This window comes from Macaca mulatta, chromosome 8 (genome assembly GCF_049350105.2).
Source record: "Macaca mulatta isolate MMU2019108-1 chromosome 8, T2T-MMU8v2.0, whole genome shotgun sequence".
Taxonomy (NCBI): domain Eukaryota; kingdom Metazoa; phylum Chordata; class Mammalia; order Primates; family Cercopithecidae; genus Macaca; species Macaca mulatta.
The window spans coordinates 142,300,188-142,315,747 of NC_133413.1; the positions used below are offsets into that span (position 1 = coordinate 142,300,188).

The 15,560-nt window shown below is 41.7% G+C and overlaps 1 protein-coding gene across 4 annotated transcripts in view; it reads left to right on the forward strand.

The window, feature by feature from the left end:
• The first annotated feature begins 1,309 nt into the window (after positions 1-1,309).
• EFR3A (EFR3 homolog A) overlaps positions 1,310-15,560 on the forward strand; it is a 102,447-nt gene continuing 88,196 nt past the window's right edge. For 2 of the 4 annotated variants that reach the window (XM_077944034.1, XM_077944033.1), the window contains exon 1: positions 1,310-1,792. Coding sequence is in view for 1 of the 4 variants with exons in the window: in XM_015145999.3 (XP_015001485.1) it covers positions 1,523-1,532 (10 nt within the window). In the remaining 3 variants the exon portion in view is untranslated. The remainder of the gene's footprint in view (positions 1,793-15,560) is intronic. The other 2 variants (XM_015146000.3, XM_015145999.3) reach the window with 1 other exon arrangement.

The window sequence follows — 15,560 nt, forward strand, 5'->3', positions numbered from 1 at the left end:
GCAGAGGCCCGATCTCGGCTCACTGCAACCTCTGTCTCCCGGGTTCAAGCGATTCTCCTGCCTCAGCCTCCCAAGTAGCTGAGTGAGAATGCAGGCATGTGCCACCACGCCCGGCTAATTTTTGTAATTTTAGTAGACACAGGGTTTCGCCATGTTGGCCAGGCTGATCTCGAACTCCCGACCCCAGGTGATCCACCTACCGCCGGCCTCGGTCTACCCAAAGTGTTAGGATTACAGGCGTGAGCCACCGTGCCCCGCTGGGCAGTCTCTTTTATAGGTACAGTACGCACTCTCCTCTCCCCAGCTGCTGTGACTCACTCTAAATTACCCTCCGCCCTCTCGCCAGCCTCTTTCAGGTCTCCCTTAGGCTTTGCTAATTCAAATTCTGCTTTCTTCCAAGTCCACCTCAAGCCAAGACTAATTTCTCCTCAGCGCTTCCTGGCTCTGATCTTCATCTTCTTCATCTTCTCCTCCCAGTACTGCACAATCTCATTTCTTAATCCGAATGTTAGCGCTACTTTTTAGGACAAAATTTCTCAAAATTAAAATTGTATTTAAATCATCTGTATATGTGTTCGTAGGTTTGGTTCGGCACCTAGGAATCTGCTTTACAACAGGTCCCCAGGGGATCCAAGCACAAAACGATCCTGGACCACTTTGAGGAAGGCAGTGTTAGACCTCTGCGGTTGACTTTTATATCTCCATATGGGCTGTCCTCAGCCCACGGCGCCTAGCATAGTGTACGTGCGTTGCTCAGCTCTCTGGCTCCGGGTGTCTGCTCAACTTGGTGACTATTAGATATCTCAATTATTAATGACACCCAGAGTCAAGAAGAGTAGCTCAGCCAAGTGCACAGTACCTGCCCTCTCCAGAGGAGACTAACTCCTGAGGCGTAAGGTCGCTCTGAAAGTCACAAGAGCAAAAGGAAATTACATTTTCTGTCTTCTCAAAAAATGAGCAGCCATCACCCCAAATGACCTTAGTGCATCTCAAATAAACCATGCTTTCAGAGTATGCAATACGCATTGCAAGTTAAACCGATTGCAAAAGAAAAAGCCCACAGATACTCCGTGCGCTCAAAGCCATCATCCTCACAAACGTAAAGTGATGTACTCCAAATAGAGATCAAGGAAAACGAATGCAACTCAGGTCACCAGGCTTTGGCAACAGAAAGCACCCGAAGTTGTTCTACGTGGCTGTCCCCAGTCACTCAGTACACCCGCTAGACAAGGGATCCTGGGCCGAGCCCGGCCGTCCGCGGGGGCGGAGCCGGGACGACAGCGGCGCGCTGACGTAACGGGCGTGGGTCGTCCGTCGCGTCGCCCGGCGGGGACCGGGCTGGCGGCGGTAGCTGTCGCCCGCTCGGTTGCGTGACCGCGGGGTCCGCGTCCGCTCCCTCCGCCCTTCGCCCTTCGCCTCGTCTCGGCCTCCGCGGCCGTGCAACGGCCGTCATGGTGCCGTCGGCGCTCCCTGCGCGACCACGCTGAGCCTCGGTGCCGCGGCGAGCGCGGTCGAGGTCGCCATGCCTACCCGTGAGTGGCCGGCCGAGGGCCGGGGGCGTTAGGAGGCGGCCGCCTGCGCGACGCGCTTCGGCTGGGTCGTCCTCCCGGGGCGGCTGGGGAGGCTGGGCCGCGCTGAGGAGAGCCAGGAAGTGCCTGCGAGCGGCGGAGTTAGTTTCGTTTCCGCTCAGCCTTCCGGGGATGGCGTGAGCCCGTTGCACGGATCGGGAAACTGAGGCCCAAACGTTAAGGCAACTGCTGGGACGCGCTGTTAGGAGACGGCAGAGCTGGTGGTAACCTAGACCCGTGGGATTTCAAAGTTAAAGCCCTTTTCCCACGGCCACACGGCTTCGTGGGACTTTATGGAAATACTGAAAATAACTGCGGTGCCGTTGTCAGTCCCTTCTCACTTCAGGGGCCGGACGTCGCTAGCGGACGCGCGGGCCCCGAGCCCCTTCCCGCGGCCCCCAGACAGACCCCCGACAGCCTAAAGGCGTCCGTATCGCGGCCGGGGCGGCTGAAGTCGGCGCCCTCTGTGGAGCTTGTTAGGCGGAGGCGCCTCGAGTGTGGCTTTTTGGACCACACTTCGGATTCACCCGGGCAGATGATTAAAAATACTGGTTTCGAGCCCCTCCCTAGTCCCATGGAATTAGAGTCTGGAGTTTGGGCCCCGGAGTCTGCACATCTAATAAGCGTACCTGGGGTTACCAAGGCACCCCAAAGTTTAAAAGTCACTCGGTCTTGGAGGATTTTTAGACAGACGCGATACTACCATACTACTAATGACCTATTTTTAAATGACCCAGATAATCGTAGTGTGACTTTATATCCACTGGTCAATATGGACATGTGCAAACTAGGAAGCTCCTGATCTTGGGTAGAGAGGAAGCAACTTGGTCATTGATTTGAGAATTCAAGTAGGACTCTTTTGACTAAGTGTTCAATACCATAGAATCTTTACACACTTGTGAATATATTTCCTAGAATTCATAACTACTTCTAGTTGTCCTTATTTTTGTAGCCATATGGGACACTGAATTTCCAGGTCAGTCTCAAATGCCCTTTTCGTCTAGCGGTGGGAAAAGATGAGTTATTTCTTGATATTAGAAAGATTGATGTTTTCTTGATATTTAAGGATGTTAAATTTAAATTGATACCAAAGATATTTAAATATTTTCTTGAGATTTAAAGATTTTCCTGTGGCAGATCTTTAGTCCTAATGCAGATTACTTTTAACTCCTCATACATACGTGGGTACTGTGGATTTTGTTTTCTTGACACACCACTGTGTGTCCTTAACTCACGTTCTTGGACTTCGTATCCAGTAAATATGTCCAGTTTATATTTGTTTTATTCCTTTTGGCTGGAAGAATATCATTTACAATCATCTTCATTGTTATTGCCGGTTTATTACTTCTAAATTCATGTTCACGTCATTCAGTGAATATTTGAGACTAGTGCTATGCTAATCTTTTATTTTCTGAGAAACCAAAGGGGAGGAGGTAAGCACCTATTGAAAGTTGAGGCTTCGAGTAGAATTTATTGGTAACATGCCAAAATTATCCTGTGAAATAAAATTTTTAGTTATGTTCTAGGGTTATCTAGCTTCATAGAGTGAATATAGTAAACTTGTTTCTTTTGAAATGTTTAGTTTACTCTGCAAAATGATTTTAGGATGGGCCATGGTGGAGTTTGCATAGTTAAAAATGCAGATTTCACACCCTGACTGGAAGACAAGTTTAATGTTTGCTTTATCTGTCATTGTTAATATTTGTCATGGTACATTTTTTATGACTGAATAGAAGTGTGCTGTGGATTGATTGACTGGGGGTACCCGTGTGAGGTGCATAGTGTTCATATTTGCCTTTTCTCTTCTTTGGCTGTCACAGCTGCCAGAATTGCTGGGATAGTGCAGTGGACAATAATATCTCTTTGAAATTCTGTCTGTAGAATATATATCCAACACAGAGATGGCACAGTTGTTATTCTCTGAGGGAATTTAGGAGGAAGTTCACAGCTCTTAGGAGGAAAACTATGCTCAGATAAGCTAAGTGTTTTTGTTTGATTGGTTGTTTTAATGTTAAATGGTTGAGAGGCTCAGTGATAAGCCCAGGCCAGTTAATCCCTAAGAGTTTTAATTAAAATCAAAGGGTTGGAGGTGGTCACTGTGGTCTCTCAGACTCTCCAATTCTGAGAGCAACCCTTGCTGTAAGTCATAGAATTATTCTACTTTAGCTATTTTGTTGCTTATTTGGAATATTGGTACTCGTCGAAACTGTTGTTAATAACTAGAATCCAGTGAAGCATGCAGTAACCCCACTGGCTAAGCAATGATATATCTCATGAATATTAACAGCCACTTCACTGGAATTATTTTGGAGATCCATAGACTCTCTGAGAAAGCAACCACCTGGAAGGATGCCTGACAGGAAACTGCCAGGACACAGAAACAATTTTGTGGTCGTGTTACAAGCCTGTAGTCTGAAACAATCCTTAGGCACAGATTTCAAGACTATGTCACTGAATGCTATTTCAAACCTGTAAACCTATAATTTGACACGTCATTTTTCTAGAGGCCTTTATTTCATTCTCCATTCAAAGGACCATTAAGAAGCATTCTCTTTTAAAGATTTTCAAACTCTGAATCGGAATGTGAGTTGGAAGGACTGTTAAAGCTTCTTAATCATTTTATTTTGTTTATCGGTAAGCTGAGCCTTCTGTGAGTTTCCATGGAGTAAAACCATGACTTGAACACAGAACTGGACCCTATAATCAGTAACCACAGCGAGCATAGTAACATTAATTTTTCTCTAGCACTAAATTGATGATAGTTTAGCCTTTTTTTCCCCTTGCGTTACATTAAGACAAATGTAAGCTTGGTCAAAATTTAAATCATTCCGTGAACTTACAAGAATGTCTTTGCTTCCATCCTGTGACAGAAATCTTGGGAAAAGCTGTGGATCCCACTGGTGTGCTAAGTAGATTCTTGTTTACATAGACACAAACAAACTTTTAGTAAACTCCTTATGTGAAAGTAGCTCCTGAGTTCACAGATAACTTGCTTCAAAACAGGTCCAGTAAAATGTGCTCTTTTATATTATATGAGAATTTATTCTATATTTTCTAGGGAACACCAAAACTCTCAAATGTTGTTTGCTGTTAAACTATACTTTGAGTGATGATGTGTGTTGAATGCTTTCTTTTCTTGTTTAGGTACTGACGTTGATGTCTAGGCAAATTTCTCAGGCTGTAGTAATAATATGGTTACTCCATATTTGTTTTTCTTTTGATGACGCTGATTATATTTAACTTATTTTTAAATTCATTTTTATGAAAGAAATGCAGAATGAATTGTAAAAGTGCTGACTGAAGTGTTTTCCTTTTAGAGACACATTACATGCAAACTTGGCCTACGCTTTCATATTACTGGATTATTAGCCTTTTGTGTTCATTCATATTCTCATTCTTTCTCTCCTTTTTTCCCCTCTTCCCCCCTTTCCTCATCGTCCCCTTGCTTCCTTCTCCCTTCCCCTCCCATCTCCTTCCTTCCTCCCTTCTTCTGTCCACCACCTGTGTGTCCTGCCAGAGCTGTAGCTGATGAATTTTCTTTTTTGCAGTGACCTTTGGCTTGCCACTGCCCTGTTTGCTGCCCAGATCTCATCTTTCAGTCTGTCCCCACTCATGGGGACATGGAGCTACATTAAAGATTATGTAGGTAGTAGGAGATAATGCTGGAGAAAGAGAAAGCCAGAATTTGAGGTTTTTGTTTCTTTTAAGACGGAGTCTTGCTCTGTCACCCAGGCTGGAGTGCAGTGGCACGATTTCTGCTCACTGCAACCTCCAAATCCCGGGTTCAAGCCATTCTCCTGCCTCAGCCTCCCAAGTAGCTGGGACTACAGGCATGTGCCACCACGCCTGGCTAATTTTTTGTGTTTTTAGTAGAGATGGGGTTTCACCATGTTAGCCAGGATGGTCTCAATCTCCTGACCTCGTGATCTCCCTGCCTTGGCCTCCCAAAGTGCTGGGATTACAGGCATGAGCCACCGCTCCCGGCCATTTGAGGGGTTTCTATGCTCTCACAATCACAGTTATAGTGGCTTTTTATAGGCTTAGTAGCAGTTTCCAACTTCTTGATTGCTTTATGAAGACTTACAGTTTGCTATTAGTAATAGGAAGTAATTATTGAATACTGATTGTGTGGTAGGCAGTATGCTTTGTGCTTTACCTGATTTATCTTATTTAACTCTTGCACTTTGAGGGAAGCCCTATTTGACCTGTTTTAGAAGATAGAGAGACTGAAGTTCAGAAAAGGTAAGTAACATTCCTAATGACAGTAAGTGGTAGAGCTGGGATTGCAACTAGATGGGTCTGACCTCTAAGTCCCAGCTCTTTTTTCATACTATAGCGCTCTGAGCCAGGCAGGAGTTGAATGGGATCCCATCAGTTTAGCACTGTTACTTTTGCTTAACACTGTGCCTGGTTATATAATAGGTGCTTGGTAAATGTTGAATAAATTAATAATTGAATCTTTAAAAAATTTTTAAATTGATACATAATATTTTCACATTTATGGGGTAGGGTACATGTGATATTTTGTTATATTCATACAGTGTGTAATAATCAGGTCAGGGTATTTAGGGTATCCATCACTTTGAGTGTTTATCGTTTCTGTGTGTTGGGAACATTTCAAGTCCTCTCTTCTAGCTACTTTGAAATATACAGTACATTGTTGTTAACTATAGTCATCCTCCTCTGTTATCAGATGTTAGAACTTACTCCATCTAACTGTATGATTTACCTATTAACCAACCTCTCTTCATCCGCCTTACTCCCCCACACCCTTCTGGCCTATGTGTAGAATGGATTGAATTGTAACTGGAGTCAGATAAGTTATTCTCTGGATACCATAACTGGAACTTTTTTTTTTTTCATAAAGATAGTGTTATAAAAGTTTTATAATTTGGCGAGGCGCAGTGGCTCACGCCTGTGACCCCAGTACTTTGGGAGGCCAAGAAAAGAGGATTGCTTTTGGCCAAGAGTTCTAGACCAACCTGGGCAACACAGACCCTGCCTCTACAGAAAAATGAAAAGTTAGTCAGGTATGGTGTTACATACCTGTAGTCCTAGCTACTTGGAGGCTGAGGCAGGAGGATTGTTTGAGCCGAGGAGGCTGAGGCTGCAGTGAGCTGTGATCTCACCACTGTACTCCAGCCTGGGCAACAGAGTAAGACCTGTCTCTAAAAAGGAAAAAATATATATATATAGTTTGTGATTATGTTCTTTGCAGGCCTGTCTGTACCATATTTGAGGTCTGCGACAAGAATACAAATGGAGGTCTGCAAATCATAGTTTAAATCAGGGGTTTTCAGTCTTTACACTATTGATGTCTGGGACAGGTTTAGGGGTTTAAGGGACTGTCCTATGCACTGTAGGACATTTAACAGCATCCTTGGCCTCTACCAACTGGAAGCCAGGAGTAACCTTCCTGCCCCAAGCTTGTGACAACCAACAGTGTCTCTAGACATTGCCAAATGTCCTCTGGGGGACAAAATTGTTCCCGGTTGAGAACCACTAGTTTAAATATTTAAATGTTATAGACCATACTATGCCTGCAGCCTGACCTGCTTTCCCATGCAGGGTCCCCAGACTGCTCCACAGACATTGCCTTCTCAGTGCAGAGGTCCAAGTAGCTTGTAGGCTTGATCCAGTCAGTAGCAGTCTGTTGGGGTACAGCAGAGTCTTGCCGGACCCTGACCTGGGATTGACTGTCAGTTTCCTTCAGGAAGCCAGGGTGAGCAGGTTCCCTCCTTTGGTACTGTAGTTTTCCATCTCAGGATTTCTAGATAGTTAGTTCTAAGCACCTCCCAGAACTATACTAGCTGAGTAGCTGGACAGATGGAAGGTGGAAGGAAGCCCAGCTTTCTGGGGAACTCAGTCTGCTTAGACTCCAACTTTAGGTGTCATGGAATGGGAAACTTGAAGCAAAAACAGCTGCAGCCATCTTTCTGTGGTGTTTTGAGATGGATTCTCACTCTAGACCAAGCTGGAGTGCAGTGGTGCGATCTCGGCTCACTGCAACCTCCGCCTTCTGGGCTCAAGCTATTCTCCTGCCTCAGCCTCCTGAATAGCTGGGACTACAGGTGTGTGCCACCACACCTGGCTAATTGTTTTGTATTTGAGTAGAGATGGGGTTTCGCCATGTTGCCCAGCATGGTCTTGAACTCCTGAGCTCAGGCAGTCTGCACGCCTCGGCCTCCCGAAGTGCTGGGATTACAGGCGTGAGCCACCGCGCCCAGACATTCTCTGGTTTTCTAGGGCAGTGATTTTCAGTTATCACTACCGCATGCACTGTCCCACCCCCACACGCCCCTGTAAAAGGAGAGACAGTCCTCTGTGTTTTGCAGGGCAGAGGCCCTTTTTTCATGGGTCAAATAAGATACTGATTTTTAGGATGAAACCACATTTTACTCATTACGTGGCTCGACTCTGGTGTGGAATGATCCAGTTATCATTTGCAGTGTGTCTGTTGTGGTGGGATGGATTGCAGTGAATGAATCTTCATCCTATAGTGAGAGTAGAGAGGTTTTTATTGGTACCATTGAAGGAAAGGAGTCCCAGACAGTCTCAAATAAAGAGGAGGGCACAGAAAACCCCAATATGGTCCCCAACTGCTTCAGAGAAGAAAGAGTGGACCGGAAGATAGGACATGAGTCGTTTGTCTAGGTTAAGGAGTCTTCAGTTTTTTTGCTAAATGAACCCTTTTGAGAATCTGATGAAAGCCATGATTATTCTTCCCCAGAAAAATGCAGATTCTTGCCCAAAGTTTTGCATATAATTTGAAGAAATTCAAAGGCATACTAAGATGGAAAAATGAAGTGAATCACCACAGTGGCAGTTCTCTGAGAAAAGGACCCTAACTGAGGTTGTGGAAGAATATCATTTGCCAAGTATATGATGCCAATATAAGTATGTCTTTTTTCTACTTTTTTGTCTGTTTTCCCCCTAACCTTTTAACATTATCTTGTTTTTTCTTACCTTCTCTGTTAGCCTACTGAAATCTTTAAAGTATTATATAATATATAGATGGATATTCAGTAAGGCTTTTCTAAAATTGATATCTATGAAGAGAGTTAGTTTAAGAATTGCAGGATCACCAGAGAAGGAACTTTAAGAGACGGAAAAATGAAATTGAATAGAATTTGAACTTAAAAGGCCGTTTTATCCAATCATTAAGGGGAAAGTGAAACCAAAGTAATTTTGAGGCCAAGGGAAAAGTTCCCTTTTGCCCTCTGAAGGTTCACTGAAAAATCAACTGACTTAGAAGGCAGATTAATTGGAGAAAAGGCATACAAATTTATGTAATGTATGTATGCACGGGAGCCTTCAGAGTGAAGACCCAAAGATACAGGGGAAAATGCCCATTTTTATGCTTAGGTTCAACAAAGTATGGACATATTGGCCAAAATACGAACGATCTAATGTTAACAGACTGAGTGGGGAAACTCAGCAAGGCCCATCTAGATTTTTCTTGCATTCTCTGAGCATGCATTCTTTTCTTCTGAGTATGGAGCAGGACCCTGTCTGGCTTGGGGTCTTGTGACCCACAGTCAAACAAGATAGGTCAGGTAATTTCTTTATGATCAGTTTTTACACAGAAAGACTGAGGGAAAGTTAGAGTACTATTTTTCAGTTTTATGACTGGGTTTGGGGAAAAAGGATTCTGGTTTTTGTAACCCACCTTGGGAAAGAGTGATTCTGGTTTCTGTAGCTAGCCTTGGGAGAAAATAGGACTGAGAGACAGGAAGGCAGGAGAAGATCAGAGAAAAACTTGGTTTTGAGGCCTTCAGTTTGGAGCATGTTTTCTGAGGCCCAGCAATAGGTTAACTGTGTCATTCAGCTAGGTAATGGTGTGGTACTAGCACCCAGCTCATCTGAATCCTGGGTGGGTGTGCTCACAGCCACGTACTTCCTACAACCTGCATGGCACATGGAAGAGGTGGGAGATAAGCATGATAGAAACCATGGCTGACAGTATGAAGAAGGATTCAAAATTAATATCAAATAGGAAAGAAATTATTATTTACAGCATTTGTACAAATCTGAAAGCAAAATACTACGAATACTACGAAGTGGTTAGAATGTATTTTTGGTCTCTTAGATTACCAAAAGACTTAACAATAACATGCAGAGGCAGTGAAGTACAGTAGAAAAGGCAGAAGTTTAAATTGGTACAGCATTTTTGGAAAGCAATATAGCAATATATTATCAAATACTCAAATAATTCTTAAACCATTGACACAGTAATTTCACTTAGGGGATCTATCCTTTTTCTTCCTATAATTTGTGTTTTCCTTCTATAGTTAGCATTCTACAAGCAGAGAAGAAGATTCTTAAGATGTTTTTACAGCTTAACATAATTTTTTCAACATTTTTATAATTCAACATTTTATAAAACTTTTTATAGTTTTTTTCCAAAACCTTGAAATGACATGTTAAAATGCTGCATTGAACTGGTTTTTCTTTAGCCTGTAGAAAAGAACTTTGAGTACCGGTCTAGTGGTTTTGACCATAGTGGGTTAGGAAAACAGTGCATTAGCTGTCTGATTGCTATCATGTAAAAATCTGTGAACGACTTTGAGCAGTCACTGGCGGATTATATTGTTCAGGAATAGGAATGGGGCTTTTTTCTTATCACTTATTTTTTTTTTTTTTAAAGGAAGAGGAAATAATTTCTGCCTTATTAAGTGGTGGTTTAAATCATGAAAACCTGGAAGGTTGAGATGAGTCATGATGTGGGGTTCAGTTTATTGGGAACTGACAGGTTTTTATTTTTCTGTTTTTTTTTTTTTTTTTTTAATGATCTTGTGTTGTAGAGTTGAATTGAATACAGTTCTAGGGGAGTATGATCACGAAATGAATGTTGGCAATTCCTCCTATCATTAATATGTCAGACTTGTCAAAATTCTCTCATCATGTGTATTTGCCAGGTTTATTCAGCTCTTGAAATGAGGCAGCTCTCAAGTATATTCTAAAGCAAACAGGAACTAGTATTTTTCTTCTTTCCATGTAGAGTATCGTCTTCTCCCTTTTGCATATGTATTTCTTGCTCTTTGACTTTAGGTGTTATTAGATAGTGTGATTCTAATTTTTATGGAGGAAGGAAACACTAGTCAGGTTTTTGTTTGTTTGTTTGTTTTTTTAATTTTACTTCTGAATCAAGAGTTTTCTGTATTCTTAAATTAGGCATTAAGCCGTTGCTTTGTGGTCTTTAAGAGGAATTCTGTCCTCCTAAATGCTACTTTTGTTTTTATTCTTAGTTGGTGAGTTATTCAGCTGTACCTTTTTATTGTTATTACCGGAACTCCAGGGTATTTCTGCTGCAGTAGTTTTCTGGATAATGCTAAGTGCTCTTCACATCCCTGCTATTTAATTGGTGTTTTTGAACAGCTGTCTTGGCAATTAACTACCAAGTTCCCTTGCTGTGGTTACAGTTAACTTTAAATGAATTTCACTCCTGATGAGCCGAGTGAAATGTAAGGTGTCCAAGATTGGCATTGTCAATTCCTGGAATCTCGTAAACTTTGCAGAAGGTACTGTGCCAGGCTAAAGGAATGGCCCATTTATGACATCTGACTTAGATTGTTTTATTAACTTAATTAAAAATACTTTTATTAGCTTTTTAACCCACTAAATGGAGAAGATTATATCTCCTACGGATATTTAGATACAATAGAATTTGCGTAACTATGCTTTAGAGGTGGAAATGCTTTATGAACATGTTGTTGGAATCAGCAGGTTATCAGTTCTTGCATTATCATCCCACCATCTGCTGCAGCTGGCTCTGGAAGGGCATCTATAGCGGGGAGGACACTCTGGGCAAATGTATATAACACCTAAGATTCTGGCTCTAAGTCCCTATGGCTTCTCCTGTTTTCTTAGCTGGGCTGGAGTATGTGGATTTCAGAGGTCCGATTACTTTTCATTTCACAACTCAAATTGGAAGCAGACTTAAGTGACTTGTCATGACCCCTTTTCCCTTAGTTCCATCTTGCTTCTTTGTTTGGTCTTCCAATAATGGGGGTATCTGCCTCAGGACAGTTCTATCTCTAATACCTATACAGAAGCTCCTTCCCCTGGCACAGCATCCTCATTGTTGGTTCCTGAGGATTCCATGTTGCTCTTGACCCACATTGATGCATACAGTCAGTGAGGGTGGCCCAAGGGAAGCTTGAACTGCCTTTAGAGCCAGATTTTCAAGATTTCTTCCACAAATCATAATAAGGGCTGTTGTATGGGAAGGATCCCGACAAGACTGTGCAGGTGGCCCTCTCTATCTGACCAGCTTCAGCTGGAGCAGCTCTATTTTTTTTTTTTTTAACTTTTATTTTAGGTTCATGGGCACATTTACAGGTTAGTTAATAGGTAAACTCATGTCACAGGGGATTGTTGTAATATTATTATATTGTGGTAATATTATTGCACCCAGGTACTAAGCCTAGCACCCAGTAGTTATTTTTTCTGCTCCTCTCCCTTTTCCCACTCGCTACCCTCAAGTAGGCCCCAGTGTCCATTGTTCCCTTCTTTGGGTCCATGAGTTCTCATCATTTGGCTCCCACTTATAAATAAGAACGTGGTGTTTGGTTTTCTGTTCCTGTGTTAGTTTGCTAATGATAATAGCCTCCAGCTCCATCTGCTTCCACAAAAGATATGATCTTCTTCTTTATTGTGGCTGCATAGTATTCCATGGTATATATACACCATATTTTCTTTACCCAGTCTGTCATTGATAGGTATTTAGGTTGATTCCATGTCTTTGCTGTTGTGAATAGTTAAGCAGCTTTATTTTTATCTCTTTTATTTGTGACATTCTGCATTTGGTTTCAGTAGGGAAATAATGTTGGCTACTTTTAAAAAGTTTGAGGTTTATAGTAGTAGACATTAGAATATGCCCTCTGACAAGAATTTAAGCTGTTTTATAATCAGTAGCTCAGGAACCTAGAGGCAAAAATAAAAGCTATTTAGCTGGTAGTGCCTCACCTGTTTTGCTCTCATGCTCTCCAAGATTGGAGATTTTATAGTCTCTTCTTGCAGTCATTTCAGTCATAGGTACTGTCAATATGTTCCTAGATTCACAAATGTTCCTTCAGTTTTTCTTGTTTTCCTATTGGATTTCTCTTAGCAAATATTTTTGGGCCTACATTTGTAAGGCAATGCTGGCTGGAGAATATAGAAGTGAATGAAGCCGTCCCTAGCTTCAACAAGTTTACCTTATTTATAGAAGGGTATAAATTGCTGTAACACAGAGAATGGGAAGCACGATTAGAATGGTGCCATTGGGGGCCCAGGGGAGAGACTGCACCTCTGATTGGAAGAAGAGAGCAAGGGGAAGATGAGTGGAGGACAGCTTTCTAAACCCGAGTACCTTAAAGTATGCTACAGATACAGTGGTCAAAGGAGAAATGCTGGTTTGGGGAAAATGTTTGAGATGAGTTATGCAGGTGGAAATAACCGTTAAGCAGTGTAATGAGACAGTAGTGCTAGGGAAGGTGAAGAATTTAAGGCTGTGTATGTGTGCACACATGCGCATGGTAATTTTGTCTTTTATTCACATGTTTATTGAATACTGTGTGTCATTTATTATGCTGGACACTGAGGATACAGTGGTATCCTCATACAGGACATATGGACACTAACAAGGACGTCATCCCTGCCCTCATGGAGCTTGGTCTGATGGGGAAGAAAGGTGCGCAGCACGTAGTTACACTGATGAGACAGAGAGCTTTAGAGGGCCTGTGGTTTCTTTCCTTTACTGCTGTGTTTGTAGTTTTGGTATAGTGTCTGGACCATGGCACACATTCAATGTATGTTTATAGAGTGAATCAAAGAAATGTAATAGATGTTACTAAAAAAAGAAACACAGGTTGCTATGTAAACATGTAAGTGAGGCTGGAGGGAGAGCAGTTAGAGGTTATTAAAATACAGTAGTCTAATTGGTAGGGTTTGGACTTGGATGGTGGTTGTAGGAAGGACTGCAGTGAACAAATGTTTACACTTTTGAGGAAATACAGTTGATAGGATTACTTGGATCAAAGGATTGAGGGAGAAAGGGGAGTAAGGATTTACTCAGGTTTCTGGCTTTATCATATGGGTGAATGGTTCTGGTTTGCTACAGGGACTTTTTGGAGGCGGAGCAGTTTGGGGAAATTGAGATGGAAGATGAGTCCATTTTAGGATATGATGAGTATAGTGCCTTAAAGACATTCAGGTTATGTTAGTAGGAATAATACTGCATAAAATTACAAAAGGATAAGTTGTATAGAGGCCAAAGAAGCTGAGGGCAAACTCTTAAGGAGCATGCTTATTTCAAGATGGAGTGAGGCACAGGAACCCAAGAGGGAGCAGGTGGGTCATTTTTTAAACAAATACCATTGCATCAAATGTTTGCAGGATGAGAGTTATGCAAGACTCAAATGACTCACACTTATTTTTAGTAGCATTTGAATATTCCAATGTAGCAAGAAACAGAAACACTGGACAGTCTCTTACAGTTTGATCTGCTACGATGACAATAAAGGTAATTTATGAAACAATTTTTTTTAAGCTTTAGGACTTAAGAACAATTGTTGTGTCTCATCCATGGCAGTTCTGTCCTATACGTCTGGCCTTAACTATCTTTTCACAGCTTCCTAGCTGGGGGAGGTGATTGTCAAATTATAATTGGGTGAGAGGATGTAAACTGTAAATTGTGCAGTTTGCAAGTAGAAATTAGGGTGGCTCCACATATGTAAGCTAAAATAAATAATATAGAAGTAAACTGTTAGTAATTTATCAACCCCTTGCCATCTTGAGAATCATAATAATGTATATTTGTGAAACAACTGAATGATTTGCAGGCAGCAGATATAATGCTTATGCAGAGTTGCTGGGAAACTGCTTTATTCACACAAGGAACTGAGGGACATTAGAGACTTGAGCTGTCACCTGAGAGTATCACTCAGCTCTTGGAGTTTTCAGTAAGATTTCTTTCCCCTTATACAGCGAATACTGTTCTCGTTTCCTCCCCATCCATTGATTTCTGGGTATCTACTTGGTCTGACACAGTAAACAGGCTCTATTCTCTTTTTTCAGCAACATAGAAATATTGTTCAGCTTGTCCTGATAGAGTACAGCAACCTGCTGATTAAGGGATGAACAATTTTAAAAGTATTTTGTACAGTGGTTCAGAGAAGATTAGAGAGGATTGAGTATAATAGTGTGGTTTGGATGCTTTGCTTTTGCCAAAATTGGCAGTTGTTTCAACCATTCTTAATTTTTTCATCTAAAATTGCACAGTAATTCAACCCTGCTAAACACTTTTAAGTATTTGCATAGAGGTGAGATAATTTTCTATTGATTCTTTTAATTTGTAAGAGTAAATTAAGTTTATTTTTATAGTTTCAGTAATAAAATGAATTCTACAAATATATACAGATTTCCAGGTTCTTTGTGTATAATGCTACAGAAAAACTGGTTGGTTTGGTTTTTTTTCCAGTGCATCAGTAGTAGTAACCCTTATGTTTGAACTTGAGGTAATTTTGTCGGTTGATAATACATTGAATTCTTAGGGTAGCATCAGATTTTGCTTTATGAGCCATTTAAGAATATTGATTAGAAAAGATTTGATTTTCTTCTTAGAGGCATGTGATTAACATAAAAATACCTTGTTTGTGTTGTGACCACACTGTGTGTTTGTGATAAATTAAAAGAATAGGAGCCTGGTGCAGTGGCTCACTCCTGTAATCCCAGCACTTTGGAAGGCAAAGGTGGGCAGATCACAAGGTCAAGAAGTTGAGACAAGCCTGACCAACATGGTGAAACCCAGTCTCTACTAAAAATACAAAAATTAACTGGGTGTGGTGGCGCGTGCCTGTAATTCCAGCTACTCAGGAGGCTGAAGCAGGAGAATCACATGAACCCGGAAGGGGGAAGGTGCAGTGAGCCGAAATCACACCATTGCACTACAGCCTGGGTGACAGAGTGAGACTCTGTCTCAAAAAAAAAAAAAAGAATAGGTTAAAATTT